The sequence below is a fragment of the Branchiostoma floridae genome, chromosome 17, assembly GCF_000003815.2.
Source record: "Branchiostoma floridae strain S238N-H82 chromosome 17, Bfl_VNyyK, whole genome shotgun sequence".
Taxonomy (NCBI): Eukaryota; Metazoa; Chordata; class Leptocardii; order Amphioxiformes; family Branchiostomatidae; genus Branchiostoma; species Branchiostoma floridae.
In genome coordinates this window covers 14,790,071-14,805,438 of record NC_049995.1, presented here as the reverse complement: position 1 = coordinate 14,805,438, position 15,368 = coordinate 14,790,071, and the positions used below count along the sequence as shown (strand labels likewise).

Here is a 15,368-nt window from a genome sequence, read left to right as displayed (position 1 = left end):
ATTCACAGGAGCTTATACTTTTTTAAACTTACACCTAGTTATCGTACTGAAAATTGTTAATGACATTACATGAAGTCATTCAACAATTTTCAGTCATGATGAAAATTTTCTGAATGGAAGGTGTGATTATTGTCATTTTCTGAAAAATAGAAGCAAGCTCTGTTTTTACCTGGAGTCAATTCACAATACCAGTCCACTTTGGGGGATAATGTACTGTTAAGAGGATGTTCCATTTTTGCGCAGGGGTGATTTGGAACAGTCCAATGTTGCGTGGGAAGGGGTATGGCTGAAATATGCTGTATTTGCTCTTAAGCAAATGTCGGCCTTTCTAGTTATGAATTTTTATAGTTCACAAAGCATTTGAATAACTTTCACACAGAAAATACTTTTGTTAGCATCTTATTGGACATTATAGTATGTAATATTGTTGCACGAAGGGATAAAAAAACATCAATGTTGAGCACAAGTTAAGATGATAGCAAATACATGTAAATATCAATTACTTTGGCTTTCGTTTGGGGCCTATCCACTTGAAGGTGCCCGATGCACCGGTGCCCGACAGCTGCTTGACCAGGTCTTTCTTCTGCGCCCGTACCAGTGCCTGTTTAACGAGGTGTTTCTTGGTGTCTGGGTAGTTCTCTGCCAGGTACTTTTTGATTGCCTGGGCTGAGGCTCCTTTTGGACCTGTAGATGACAAACAAGGTGATTAGAGATGGCAGACTTTGACTCCTACACAGACACAGACAAACATATTACTAGAGGAAGGTAATGTAGTCATAGCAGGGTTCTAGCCAGGATTTTATCTTAGCGTAGTGGGAATGGCATTGTAGCAAAGCGACTAATCAGGATATTGGTGTGGAAGGGGGGTGGGGGTCTTGGTCCTTCCACAGTGAGATTTGAAGATGTAGAGTTAAAAGTTAGGATTTTGGGGTCAGTTTTGAGTGGCATATCATCATTTTTCATTGTTCAGACATTTATTAGTCATTGTTGAACAAGCAAATGACAGCAAAGCACCACTACACTAGTTAAAAATTAGCGTAGTTGCCCTTATTTTAGCGTAGGGGTCACAAATTTTAGCGTAGTGGCCCACTACGCTAAAATGCACTAGCTAGAAGTAGAACCCTGCATAGTCCATTCTTGAGGGTGTAAAAAGTGTAGGGGAAGTGGGTTGTTAGTCTGACTGTGTCTAGGGCACAGTATTGGTAGGCAGCAACCAGCACGCCCGGATGATGATGATTGGTAGGCAGAGCCCAACCTTCTTGTAAGCCTTTTACCTTCCTGACCGATCAGGTACTCATTTTTACACCTGGGTGGAGTGACAAAATCTGTGCAAAGTGCCTTTCCCAAGGACATAATGTGTACCAGAAATATCAGGAATCGAACTTCCATGTTCCTTAGCCAAGTCTCTCTGCCTTTTGTCTTATATTCTCTCACCATCATGTGATGTGAAACAATGTGTTTAAAAAGAAAAGAAGAAAACTCACCCCCAACCATCGCGATGGCCTCCTCCAACAGATCAATAGTTGTCGGTTTCTCGTCCGGATCCCGGTAGAAGGCGGGCGGCGGCTTCGAGACCTTCTTGACGACAGCCCTGTGCTTGCTGACGACCTTCTTAGCTGCCGTCTTGGCAGCGTCCTTCTGTCGTTTGGTCAGGCTGGGTTCCTTTTTCCCACCAACCAGCCTACAGAAGACATAGACAGATTGTATCAAACATAGATTGAGAAGAGAAACCTTGAAGGCTGAAGCAAGTAATATGAGAAAGCTCCCACTGACTTGACAACGTTTGAATCTAGCCCTGTGGAAATCATGACATTCCTTCTCCAGAAATAACATACAAAATATATTTGTTACAATGACGAGATTTTGCAACAAATTAATTATTTCATCAACTTGAAGGAGATCACAGCACTTTTGATAATAGTAATCATGCTGATTTGAATATAGTTACAAAAAGCTATATTTCTAACAAATAATATTCTGACATTCCAAATCCAAGTCCAATGTTCATTGATAGTACTGCACCCAATATACATACAAAATTACAATCATACATACAAATGTTGACATCTAGACTCAAGTACACCTGAAGTAAATACAGATCTATGGGAGTGAATGTGTGACAAGACATTTCAGTTCCGTACTTGTAGAATCCTGTGAAGCCAGTCCCTGACATCTGCTTGAGCTGGCCTTTAGACACGCCCCTCTTCACAGCCTGTTTCAGCAGGTAGGTCCTGTTCTCGATGTCCAGGTGCGGGTAGTGGGCCGCGATGTACTTCTTTATGGCGATGGTCGATGCGCCCTTGGGCCCCCCCGTCGTGTTAATGGCCTCTTCCAGGACCTCCTCCATTCTCACGGAGGAGCTCTTCTTGGTTGGCATGGTTACGGAGTATTCGGGCTGCAAACGAACACACAAACAGATAAATAAACAAAAAGGAGACAATCTGAAATGGTAAATATGTCATCATCGTTCCCATTTGGTTTTGTGTCCAGCTGACAGACATGAATGCCCCTGCAGTTCCAGAACATGAAGCTAGGGACCCCTCTGAGGCTCACCCACCCCTCTCCTAGACTACTAGTATCTGCAACAAAAGATTAAGACAATAGCATATCCAGGACAAAAGATACAAAAAGCGGAAGCTCTGCTGCAGTATCAAGGAAAACTGCCAAGACGGTGACCTAAAATGTCCTTGACCTTTGCCTCCTCTTGACCTCTCTCCCACATGCTAACAAACAAACAAACAAACAAACAAATATTACAAACAAAAAACAATACCTCAACTTTTAATGGAGGTAAACATAGCGTCAGTTTTGATGTGTACGATTTACATATTGCTGCATTCTGGACACCATGGGAATCAAAAATAAAATAATTACACAAACATTCAAGTCATGCACTTCACTTTCTTACTGGGGTCAAGGGCTTGTGTCATTGTCATTGATGATAATGATAAGATATAAGAAATCTATACTAGTTATTTGATTGATTCAATTTCCAAGAAACGGTTTTAATTGTGCATTAATAATTCAAGATTGTAATTAATATTAGCATCAATCATACACTGCGTACAGATAAAAATAATCCCCTGAAACAATAACCGGAAATAATCATTGTTTACGCCGTGATTTGTGATTGACAGGACCGTGCGTCCCAAATTCTTATGCAAATTGCTTCCAGTCTGGGACACAGGACACAACACAAATCTGACCTGAGATTCACTTCAAACAATTCCAATTTGCACATTTCTTTCAATGAAGAACAACACCAAAACCTTTCAAGTACTGTAAGATTATCATCAAAAAGAAAACTACAAGTTCAAGGAAAAATACAGAAGCCTGCGACCTGTTTTTGTCACAAGTTGTTTATCATGCGGTGTGTGGCATAATAAATGAATTCGAATCCGTCATAATAAATAGCATTTTTCATTGTAAAGGCAGAAAACAATGCACAGAAAAGAGTTCTTACGTGTTCCTACAAACCTTTCGCGTCAGGAGAAATGTTTTTTGAAGACGCAGGGACGTGCAGGGAAGGAAAATAACAAACAAACCTCGTGTTATCGGAGTGGGAGGTACACCTCCGACGCTACAGTTCACCTTTAACCCTAAACAGACAAGTCGAAAATAATATAAAGGGTCAAAATGGAAAGATTGGATAATTTTAACAAACAACTTAGTATTCATACATTTATTTACATAAATATATGAATTAAACTCAGTAGATAATACTTTTAATTCATAAATTTATAAATCAAGATGGTGTTTTTTACATCCAAAAATATACATTTAGTATTATGTTGAATTAAAGAAACCCCTATAAAGTCGACTATTCCAAAAATTGTGATTTGCTGCATATTCGTTCTTCTCCGGAGTAGTTCGCTAGCTTCCGTGCCAGCTGTCGGCAATTTTCGTTGATTTCCGTGTAGTTCCGGACGAAAATTGTCCAACATGGCGGACCATCGGGATTCACAAGTCGAGTTGACCTCAGCGCAGACGGAAAAACTGCTCCAATTTCAGGTGAAATTCAGATTTTCTGTGCTCTAAACATAGATTAGAACATTCTGCACATACTAGTAGTTATGAAGCATTCAAAAACGGAGAAAAACTGACAGAAAAATGGCGAAATATTTGGATATTTCTTGGGCGATGTCAGCCTTCTGACCAAAAATTATGAAAGAGGAAGTATGGCTGTGAGTGGGCGATAAATTGTCGCAAAATTAACGATGCCTTAAAAAAACCCCAAAGAAAACGACAATTGCATTATGTAATGTATTGTCTCTACCATCTCATATGAAGCCTTAGATGTTTTCTGGAGTCGACTGGATGATTTGAATAGCACTGAATGATACTAGAACAAAAGGCATTGTTGTAAACAATGTGATTTTGCATATACATGTTTATCAATGCATAATACACGTCACCAGTTGTAATAGCGAAGTCGTATTATGCAATTGAGAAAATGACAATTATAGGTAATGATAAAATTCCGGTGTTTACAGTTCCTAACCCTTAAGTCATACATACATGTTTTTAAAATGATGTAATTATTAGCAAGTAACATAATCAAATTATTACATGTAACGTTATGACAATCAAATTTTCTAGCAACAGCTCTGTCCAGCTGTAGGGCTCATTTCAGGTCTTAGCATGCCAATATGTATATAGCACTTCAATTCCCTTTTGTTGTTTGATTTTCATACAAAATGTTTGGTGCAATCTAGCCTGGTATCCAGCGGATTCCAGCCGTTTTATAGCTCCCAAGTGTGTGTGTATAATTGCGGAAAGGACAGAAAAGACTTGGAAGCTTAGCCTGGAATCCAGTCTTGTTAGCTTTGTTCCGCTCCCGAAGGCCGCTACTCGCCCACAAGCAGCGACCCTCGGGAGCGGAACAAAGCTAACAAGATTGGATTCCAGGCTATTGGGAGCTATGATACGTACGTCTGGATACAAGGCTTGTTACAATCATCACTACTGGCCTTGCTTGGGTTAAATTCCCACACCTTTAGTTATTGTTATGCCTCACGAAGGGCTAGGGGCTTTGTAGCCACAGCGACAGCGACTATGTCTGGAGTTATGATATAACCCTTAGTTAGCTAGGGATAAATTGTAATTTATAGGACTGTGACTAGGTGCTTTGCTCAGAACTCTATGCTTAACAGTGTGTTCACTTTCAAATTTGGCTTGACTTACAAATTTATATACAAATATGGCAGGGCACACCCCTTGAATTGCCTAAACATTATTCAATATGTATGCAATACCAGCTGGTACAGCTAATAGTAATACCTGCAGGCAATGGCACATGCAAATTAGTCTTAAGTGGCTTTAAGACTGGCTGCAAATCCTCCTCACATGGAACATTACAGCCTACTGTTTGTATACTTCTATGAAAGACGTCCCCCTAAACAAGAATCATAAGCTGGTTTGCCAGTGCTGAAATTTTAAGAACAGTTACTGACTTATTCAGATACACACAGAATCAGATGTCCAGTTCAAAGCTTCACCCTTGTTTTGCCCCTTGTTGTCCCTACAGGACCTGACAGGGATCAACGACCTAGAGAAGTGCAGACAGGTGCTGGACAGACATGGATGGAACATGGAGGTGATTTTATCTTCTTTCCCTTTTAAGCTAGTAAACAGTTGTGCACTCTGTACATATATAACTCAACAAGGTGTATTCTGTATCACCAAAGTAGTACAAGACCAACCACATGCTACGGGAGGGAGCCCGTGGGACCGGGGGTGATACAGGAATACACCATGTTATTTTATTTATGTCTTACCCAGGTCAGAAAACATTGATTCAATTGCCAAATTACAATAAAAAGGATGAAATTTGTCACGCTGTTTCAACCTGGGCCAACAACTTTATTCTTCATTCAGAGAAAAATTCAAACAGAAGAGCTCCATTCGCTTGCATTGGAGTGCTTGGAGTGCGTTCTATTTAATCGACGGAAACCTGTGTGAATATGGAAAATTATCACCCTGTCCTGAACAGCCATGTGGGAGGGATTTTAACCGCCTCTGAATAAGAGAGTGTACGATCATTCTTGTGTTTCAGGCGGCGGTACATGATACGTTTAATGAGAACGAAGGCCAGCCGCCGGTGTTCGAGCAGCCTGTAGCCAGACCAGCACCCCCCAGGATGCCTATGATGAACATGAGCCCAACATATCAAAGGTTTCCAGTCTTCTTGGATCTTAAAGTCAACAACAATTTGGTCTTTATGGATCTTTAGTTGTTGCTACTTTTTAAAACGTTATATTCTATCGAATCTTTGGCTCAGATGATTCTACTAGCCTAGGGTAGAGATCATGGGTACATGTTCACTTATGAATAGCAGGGCTCGAAATATAATACTTTTTTCTACATACCTGCACTGGTGCAGGTAACACTGAAAATTACCTGCACCAGACAAATTTTACCTGTACCACTCTGAATTTATGAAGTATGGATCAATTCATACTAAAATTGTTCAGGAACCATTGCTATGTTTTCTTCTGTATACTTTTATAGGTGGTAACAGTCAATGCAGCTATCAACAATCCACATACACCTACATCATATGACATTTATGTACAAAACCCAGTACATGGACCAGTGCAGGTTAGGTGCAGGTAGACACCAGAAATACCTGCACAGCTCCAATTTTACCTGCACTAACCTGCATATGCAGGTATTTCAGGCCCTGACTAGGTTAAGATTGGAAACACTGGATGAAGTTACTCATGTTGTTTTGTCTCTCTCCAGGGTGTACACAGTTGCACGGCGAAGGCCTCAGGTAAGAAGCCCCCTCTACTGCTAGCTTCAGACTTTTCAGTACAAGATTTAAATGACAATTCATGTTGTTTACTGTAAATGCAGAAATTTTTCTGGTGGTTTTATGTTCACGGTTTTTGCTAACTTAAACTAAGTATGAGACTACAGTGTATGGTGCTACCGCAAACTTAAAACCACTGTGAACTCTCCATTTTGTCATGAACTTAAACAGTTGTTACACACATCTATTGTTACCCTGTACAGGGCTGGCTGGCGTGGGGCTACTTCCTGTTGATGTTACCCTTCCGTTTCACGTACACAACCATACGGGACATCTTTATGTGGGCATGTAAGTATACAAGGTGTTGTCACTGCATCATCACATGTACCATGTTTCTTGTTATTGGAAAGAGAAATCACAAAATAATGTTCTTATTTTAAAGCAAAATTGAGCTTTTCTTTCCAATGCAAAAATGGGACTTGAATACTAGTGATTTTTTTTTTACTGTTCAACCAACATAACGAAAATATGTCATAGAAGCAGTGGAATGTTCATTGCTTGACAAAGACTGGAATTGGGTAGTCAAAACTTTGGTTAAGTCCAACAGGGCTGTGTTGCAATGTCTCACTAGCTGTCAATATTTGTCTTTGCAGATAGACTATTTATTCCTGATCCAAGAAGAAGTAAGTTACAACTATTTCATCTTCTTACTTTACAAACTGACCTTTTTTTAATAGCTATAGACTATAGTATAGGTAAGTAGGTATAGGCTTTAGGTTGATGAATGTAAGACATCCAGCTAATGAACTCAATATCAAGATAAAGCTTTGACGAATGATGTCTGAAATGTATGACAGTTTACAAAATGCAGTTCATAGATTTTACTCCAATTGACACTGATGGTTATCTTTTCTGCTTTTCTTTCATAAAGTCTTTAAGTAATTTTTATAGCTTATAAAATTAATAGAAATTAAATTCCTAATGATAGTGTTGTACTCAGTTGTTAGAGACCCGCTCGGCGATGTGGAGTCCTTCATTGCCAAGTTCCAGAGCCTGTATGGGGAGAACCACCCTGTCTTCTACCGGGGATCCTACAGCCAGGTATGATGTACAAAAGGACCAATAAACTGGTGGACGTACCGACTGATAAGTATCTAATACCAGCTCAAAAAAGAACAAGAAACAGCCATGACTTCAGGTACAAGAGTTACCAACCTAGGATTGACGTGTTAAAAAAGTTGTATTTTCCCAGAACTATCGTAGAGTGGAATTTGTTATCACCAAGCACTGTAGGGGCATCATCTCTGGATAGTTTTAAAGAACGCTTGCAGATAGATGTGCAAAAGTTAGGTGTGACAGGTTGTTCAGTGTAATATAACCAGCTGCTGCCGCACTGCGTGCCTGCGAAGCTGGTGTGTTACGCCGAAGGGTGGTTATACCGGCTATATAGATACAGATACAGAAGCTTATGTGTTACGCCAAAGGGTGGTTATACCGGCTATATAGATACAGATACAGAAGCTTATGTGTTACGCCAAAGGGTGGTTATACCGGCTATATAGATACAGATACAGCCAGGTAGCTATGAGGAAAATCCTGATGGGTTCTTGTTTATTGTTATAGCATCCTAAGCTTAGAAAGAGTGAGTATGAAAGAGTTAATTTTACAAGCTTACTTGTAACATGCTTGGATGTAGACAAGTTTTGTTTGGTTAAAGACTTGATGTGAACAGCTTAAATTTAGTTACACATTTGGTTTCTGGAGACTTTGAGTCCAACCCAAAATTTTCAGTTCTCATAGACACATGTCAAAGATAACGGTGTGTCTAATGCGGCTGCTACTATTCGGAGTTGCGGACGCATGTTTTTACAGACAGTCAGGTCTGGGCCGATGCTCTTGACCTGAACCGGACTTTGGACCTGAATTTTCTGTACCGATACCCACCCCTAAGACCACACCAATTTAATTTCTTGGTTCACGGATTTTTTTATAAAAAATATGGAGCGAGAGGGCGAAATAAAAATAGAAATAAAAATTGTAAAATGGTTGGGGTAAAGGTAACGGCTAATCCAAAACATAAAGAAAAAAGTTTTCAGCTTGAAAAAAGTACAAAAACACTATTATACAGTAACAGCACCTGTATCCACACTTTAAGGAGCTTATAATATAAAGGCCAATTTGCTACACCAGAAAGCTGGTGAATGGTTTCATTAATGGTGAAAATTTGCTGAGTGGTAATTTTTTTTTTTTTTAGGAGTGAGCGAATCCGTGAACCAAGAAATTAAATTGGTGTGGCCTAAGTACAATGCACATGGCAGTGACACACAACAGTGGGACTTACACTTTTTCTTTGTTTTTTTGCTGTAATGATGTTTATGAACATTTTCACATTTGCAGGCCCTGAATGATGCTAAGAAGGAGATCCGTTTCCTGGTGGTGTTCCTACATGGGGAGAATGACGACCAATCAGCTGAATTCTCCAGGTCAGAGTTCAAAGGCCATGTCAAGGGTCAACATTATAATATAACTGCAAAACTGTAGAGTCTATCATAATAATTATGTAAAAGGATCATTTATAAAAGGGTTATAACAGTTCATCTCTCAACAAAACAAATACACTCAGTCAAACCTGTACAGCAGACCACCTCTGGTCTACATGTACTTGTAATGGTATGTCAACAACGTAGCTAATGTGGCCACTTTTTGGAAGTCCCTTGCGGTGTAGTAGTTTTTGCTATTGACACAAACATAATAAAGAAACCGAAAGAAAATATTTGGTTAAGTCTCAACTCTTTCTTTGGATAAGATTAGGTTGCTCCATAATGAAGAAACCTGTCCATATTGACCTACTGTCCACAAGTCCCTTTAGAATGTTTTGGTGAGGAACAGTCTTGATATTACATGTATTATCTAATAAGTTTTATTTCTTATGTTTCAGAACTTCTCTGTGTGCCCCAGAAGTGATAGACTTCCTCGGTGCTAGGTCCCTCTTCTGGGCATGCTCTGTAGAGTTTCCTGAGGGGTACAGAGGTAAGGAAATTGTACCCAAGTGCACTTCATACTTCATACATGAATCACATATCATTACATGTAGTAGACTCAGGTATGCCTGCAACAACTGTTACTGTACAGTAGAAAGCATTGTACATGTATAGGCTTGTGTCTGTACAGGTCCTTGAACATTGCCTTTTAGAATTTACATTTTACATTATTTGTTAGTATGTATACCTCAGGACATAATAGCTATTTACATTGTATTTCAAAAGCCCATTTGGAGCTCTCCGACAAGTCGGCCAAGTTCAATTCATGACTTGTGACTGTAGTTCCCATGCCATTATTTCTTCCTTCATTTATCATGTTTGACCCTTGTCTCCCACAGTGTCCAAAGGCCTGCAGCCAAGAAGCAACCTGCTTCTGAAATTTTTCTCCTTTAAAGAGCATTGATGACACCGATTTTATGGGCAAGACTGTTTAGGATAATCATATCTCCCACTTTTGGACCTTTCTTCCCTACAGTGTCCCAAGCACTATATGGCTCAGAAGCTTCCCTTTTGTCAGCCTGATCTGCCTAAGAGAACACAAGATGACTGTGGTTGCCAGACTAGAGGGTGTGGTGACTGCAGATGAACTGTAATTTCTTACATAGGTACATGTACATGTATCTAACCTACTCTTATTCCTTACAGTGTCCCAAGCCCTTCGACCCAGAAGCTTTCCCTTTGTCAGCCTCATCTGCCTCAGAGAACACAAGATGACTGTGGTTGCCAGACTAGAGGGTGTGGTGCCTGCAGATGAACTGATAGCCAGGCTAATGCACGTCATGGAGGAAAACGAGCCGGCACTGGCCCAGGTTAGGGCTGACAGGTAAGGAAAAGTCTATCTGAGCTTTAGATTCTTCTAAGGGCAAGATTTACCACATGCATGTACATATAGAAGTTTGCGTGTGTAAAATTAGAGGTGGTGCAAGTAATTCCAGACCAAACTTGCTAATGCATGTCATGGAGATGAGCCGGCACTGGCCCAGGTTAGGGCTGATAGGTAAGGCAATGTCTTTCAGCTTTAGATTCTTATAATGGTGCGAAATACCGATGTATTTACATGTAGAAGTTTGTGCTTGTAAAATTGGTGTGGTGCAAGACAGTCACTTAGTAATTCCAGACCAAACTTGCTAATGCATGTCATGGAAAAGAATGAGCCAGCACTGGCCAAGGTTATGGCTGACAGGTAGGCCAATGATTTTCAGCTTTAGATTCTTAATAAATCGGGTCTCAAAAAATATCACATGCATTTACATTTAGAAGTTTGTGCACCAAAATTGGTGTGGTGCATGTATAATTTCAGATCAGTTACTTTTGTCCATTGCAACCACCATTAGAAGTAGATCATGCACACTGTAAACTTGGCCCCACATGCTCAGACAGTGACCTAAGAGAGGCCAATGAGGCAGCCCGCCACTGGATATGGACACTGAGACTATGATCTGTTTGTTTTTCGTCTTTTTTTTCCAGTTAGATGTACTTGGTCTAGCATTAATTCCTATTTCTGTTGTAGGGAAGAGAGAAACTTCACCCAGACTCTAAGAGCACAGCAAGACATGGCTTATCTGGAGTCCTTACGGGCAGATCAGGAAAAGGTATGTTTACAATTGTCTTATTTTACTTATAGGTTCCTCAACAATTTGCAAAAGGAAACTAAAGGGTCTTGATATTTACACAGAGCACTTGCAAATGACAGATCCAGCTGGAGATGCACACTGTCAAGGAAGCTAAAATCAGGAGAAGCCAGACTGATGTGCACTGCGGATAGAAGAAAAGCAAATCTTCGCTACAGACCTGAGTCAGTTTACAGATGTGGCAGAGACTATAATTCTCGTACAGGACTGTTTAGCCATAGCCAAAGCTGTAGGGCTGAAATCAATTAGGATTTTACCATGGTCAATACCAAACAAAGGAGACCACATATATTATAGTTTCTTAGATTGTGGTAGATGTTTTTTCATTGAAATGTTTCCCCATTGCTATGCAGGAGAGAAAGAAACAAGAAGAGAGAGAAAGAAAGGAAAGGGAGGAACAGGAGGAAAGAGACAAGGAAGAGGCAGTGCAGAGAAGGAAAGAGGTAGGAAATAGACTTTAAAGTTTTTTTTGTATCTGTTGTGTGTGTTTGTGTATGTCTGAATGTGTGTAATTGTGTGTGTGTGTATGTGTGTGTGTGTGTGTGAGTGAACGATATTGATTACATTACATGTACATGTAATGCAGCTCTTGAGGTTACTTCTACTTGCAATGCACCGCTATTTCTTCTTTTTCTTGTATCTCCACTTCTGTTACATGTACACTCTCCCACTTCAGAACTCCATGCACCCCCTTTATCCAAGGATTAGAGCTACTAGATCTTCAATGGTAAAAAGCTAAAAGTATCCACTATTACATTGAGAATGACCGATTGTAGGGCTGTGTACCTAAATACCTGTACTGTACCTAAAAACATGTTTAGGAAGGTACAGGTCCCGACCTTAACATCTGTGTACCTATACCTGTACCTAAACAAACTAAATCACTTCTGAACACCACTTTTTGAGACTGAAGATAAGTGAATTCCAAATCAAAGATGACAATTGTGATATACATGTAGTGCAGTTCAAAATTTAGAAAACTTTGTTTTTGAGGTTCAAATACATTGTATCAAAATCATCATACAAAGATGACAATTAATCACTAAAAAAGACAGTTGATTACATTTGTAACTTACAGATAATTGATCAAACTTGTTGAGGTACAGGTAAAGGTCCGGACCTGTACCTAAACCAGTGTACCTGTACTTGTACCTGTACCTAAAATTTCTTAAGGTACACAGCTCTAACCAATTGCCATTTCCATCTTCCTTCTCCAGGAGTTGGCGCGACTGCGGATAGAGAAGGCCTCCACCATTCCAGACGAGCCGGAAGACGACGACCCAGAAGCCACCAAGATCATCCTCAAGCTGCCTAACGGGACCCGACTGGAGCGGCGATTCCTCATGTCTCACTCTCTAGAGGTGAGACTTCTGTCTGTGTGTGTGTGTCTGTGTGTGAGTGTTTGTGTGTGTGTGCGTGGTCGAGTGTTTATTGGTGTTTTGCCTCCCCTGTAGCTGACTAGTGACAAACAACATACAGCTTACAATGAATTCAAACTTGTCTTTCTTGGTTGTAGTAATCATATGTGTTTAAATGTGTGATGCTGTGGTTCTGTGATTTTCCATATTTTATCTACCATGCAATTATGATATACATATTATGTACAACTACAAGTACATCTGCTTTGTTGATGCTTTGAATTGTATTATCCTTAAGCCTTTATTTCAGTCTCTGTATGTTTTGCCAGAGGGCTCTAACTACTTACATGTAGGTGTTTAAGGCAGTTTTATGTATCTGATGGTCTTGATATTATCATCTTTTTCAGGATGTATATCACTTTGCATTCTGTCACAAAGACGCCCCAGACGAGTTTCAGATCGTTGCAAACTTCCCGCGGAGAGTGTTGCCTTGCCAGGGCACCGAGGAGGCCCCACAAGTCATAACGATAAAAGAAGCAGGGCTAGGCAAATCAGAGGTTTTATTTGTACAAGATATAGGCGACTAGGGTGAGTATATCGTGTAGAAAGCACACAGAGAGATCCGATGAATGGAAAAAAAATATTCAGTTGTACACTATTTGTTTCAATCACTCAAGTATAGGTACATATATTTAAGATGTTTCTTACATTTCCTATGTTGGAAAAAATTGAGAAGAAAAATCTAAGAGCTTTGCACTTCTTTTTATTTTTTAAACCTTACCCATATTCCAAAAAAAAGTTCATTCAGACTGAAAATGAAAACAGAACAAAAGAGAATCACTTAAAACATACTGTGTATGAACATGCTTTTCTATATAGCACATGGAGAATGAAACAAAAAAAGGAAGCAAATACCTTGCTTTCATTCACGTTGTATCTTCCAAACTTTCCCTGACCTGGACATGCGATCATAAGCCTTTAGGGCCAGCCAGGGTTGTAGCCAGCCTGAAACATTTTCTGTCCCCTCGATTTTGAATCCTATCGAGCGCCTAAAGCGCTAAAATTTTGAAATCTAGGCCCGCTAAAACTATTTCCAGCATTTTTAGGTGTAAGTATGGCTGGTTGTTCAATGGCATTTGTTTTGGTGAAAAATTACACAAGGGAGACAGCTTTTTTTATACCTTTACATATCGATTTTTGTCTGTCACAGAGGACGGAATGGGCAAGTTTTTTTCCGTCCCCAGCTGCAAAATTCTGTCAAAGGACGGAAGGACGGGTGCTGTCTACAACCCTGGGGCCAGCCTTGTGTCTTCTATTTCATCGTCTAACTACAGTTTTGTTGTCGTTCTTGTTTGTTCGTTGAAATCGGATAATTTCAGGAGAATTTTGTTTTGTTCTTAATATTGTTTTTAATTTGTTTGACCATATTAATCAAAATGTGTCACAGTACATTCGCAAGCTAGCCTGTCTTATGTAATCTCTAACTGTCAGACTATTTTGGCCACCTACAATGTACCTGACAGCTTTTGCCCTTTCACCTCTAACTGAAGAGAACCATATCCTTTCCAAGTCACCAATAGGAGCCCATGATAATTAATCACTACGAAATTCTGTCCAATAGGAGCTTGGGATTCTCAATCAATATGAAATTCTGTCCAATAGGAGCTCAGTTACAATGTATGAACATTTGTCCAATAGGAGCTCAATATTTTTTATTTAATTCTATGGAACCAACTCTTCATAGCCTCCACTCTCATGGTAACAGTCACACTCAGTCTGCCAATTATTTCTTTTATTATTATACCAGCACATATGTATTAATCAACAGAGGATTAATTACGAAGTTTCCAATTCTTCTGATCTAGCTATTGTTTGCTATGAAGCTTCTATGTGCCTGGCCAGTGGAAGGGTGCCAGAAGCTTGATTAAGTCAGGCTAATTTGCAACTATACTTGACAATATAATTATGCACTTCACATTAGAATCACAGTATTATACAAGCCTTGCACAACCATCCGAATAAAAATCAATAAAACAATGACAACATATAGTGGAATGCACTACTTTCAGTCTTCTGAGCTCTTTCGTTCCCATTTTTGTTCCTAGTACCATTCAAGTGGAGAAGCAATTTTTTCTGAACTTGAGCATAATTTGTTGTGTTGTGATGATTCTAAAATGGGGCCACAAATGTATTGTTTGTGTTGATATTCCAGCAGGAATACATTGTAGGTGCAACTTGTCACACAAATACCTTTTTAATGATATCAGCATGCACACACTATTTAAGGTATGGGGCAGAGTCATTCTATTATAGGCAAACTTCCATCCCAATTTATAGTTATGGGTTTCATTGGAACTGTTGAAGGAAGTCCGTCCAATAGAATTCATGCAAAATCCATGATGTTTTATGTTATGTGACGTTGTTATTTTCCTGTGTCTTTCCCAAACATACACAGAAATAAATAATGATTTTCTTGATATTAATCTATGCAGTATTTCAATTGAAGTTTTCTTTTTTTTGTTGAGATTTTGGGAGAGGGGGAAGGTCCTCTTATTGTGGATGTAGCACTAGCAACATGTTAGAT

At 39.6% G+C, this 15,368-nt stretch overlaps 2 protein-coding genes across 3 annotated transcripts in view; one reads left to right on the top strand and one right to left on the bottom strand.

The window, feature by feature from the left end:
* Positions 1 to 2,391, bottom strand: part of LOC118404036 (heterochromatin protein 1-binding protein 3-like) — an 18,464-nt gene extending 16,073 nt beyond the window's left edge. Inside the window, exons 1-3 of the mRNA XM_035802972.1 lie at positions 2,142 to 2,391; positions 1,485 to 1,681; positions 504 to 684 (exon numbers count right to left, since the gene is read on the bottom strand). Of these exons, the coding sequence (XP_035658865.1) occupies positions 504 to 684; positions 1,485 to 1,681; positions 2,142 to 2,377 (614 nt within the window). The 5' untranslated portion in view covers positions 2,378 to 2,391. The remainder of the gene's footprint in view (positions 1 to 503; positions 685 to 1,484; positions 1,682 to 2,141) is intronic.
* A 1,463-nt stretch (positions 2,392 to 3,854) lies between these two features.
* LOC118404040 (FAS-associated factor 2-like) lies at positions 3,855 to 13,909 on the top strand. 2 transcript variants are annotated; one of them, XM_035802984.1, is made up of 14 exons: positions 3,855 to 4,011; positions 5,528 to 5,596; positions 6,056 to 6,174; positions 6,745 to 6,775; positions 7,018 to 7,102; positions 7,408 to 7,437; positions 7,755 to 7,855; positions 9,152 to 9,237; positions 9,693 to 9,784; positions 10,441 to 10,618; positions 11,306 to 11,387; positions 11,780 to 11,869; positions 12,644 to 12,787; positions 13,192 to 13,909. In XM_035802984.1, exons 1-14 carry the CDS (start codon positions 3,943 to 3,945, stop codon positions 13,369 to 13,371), a joined length of 1,356 nt encoding a protein of 451 aa, XP_035658877.1. In that variant the 5' UTR covers positions 3,855 to 3,942; the 3' UTR covers positions 13,372 to 13,909. The 2 variants fall into 2 exon arrangements, with proteins under 2 accessions (XP_035658877.1, XP_035658876.1); XM_035802983.1 differs by having other exon boundaries at positions 7,743 to 7,855.
* Positions 13,910 to 15,368: the final 1,459 nt, after the last annotated feature.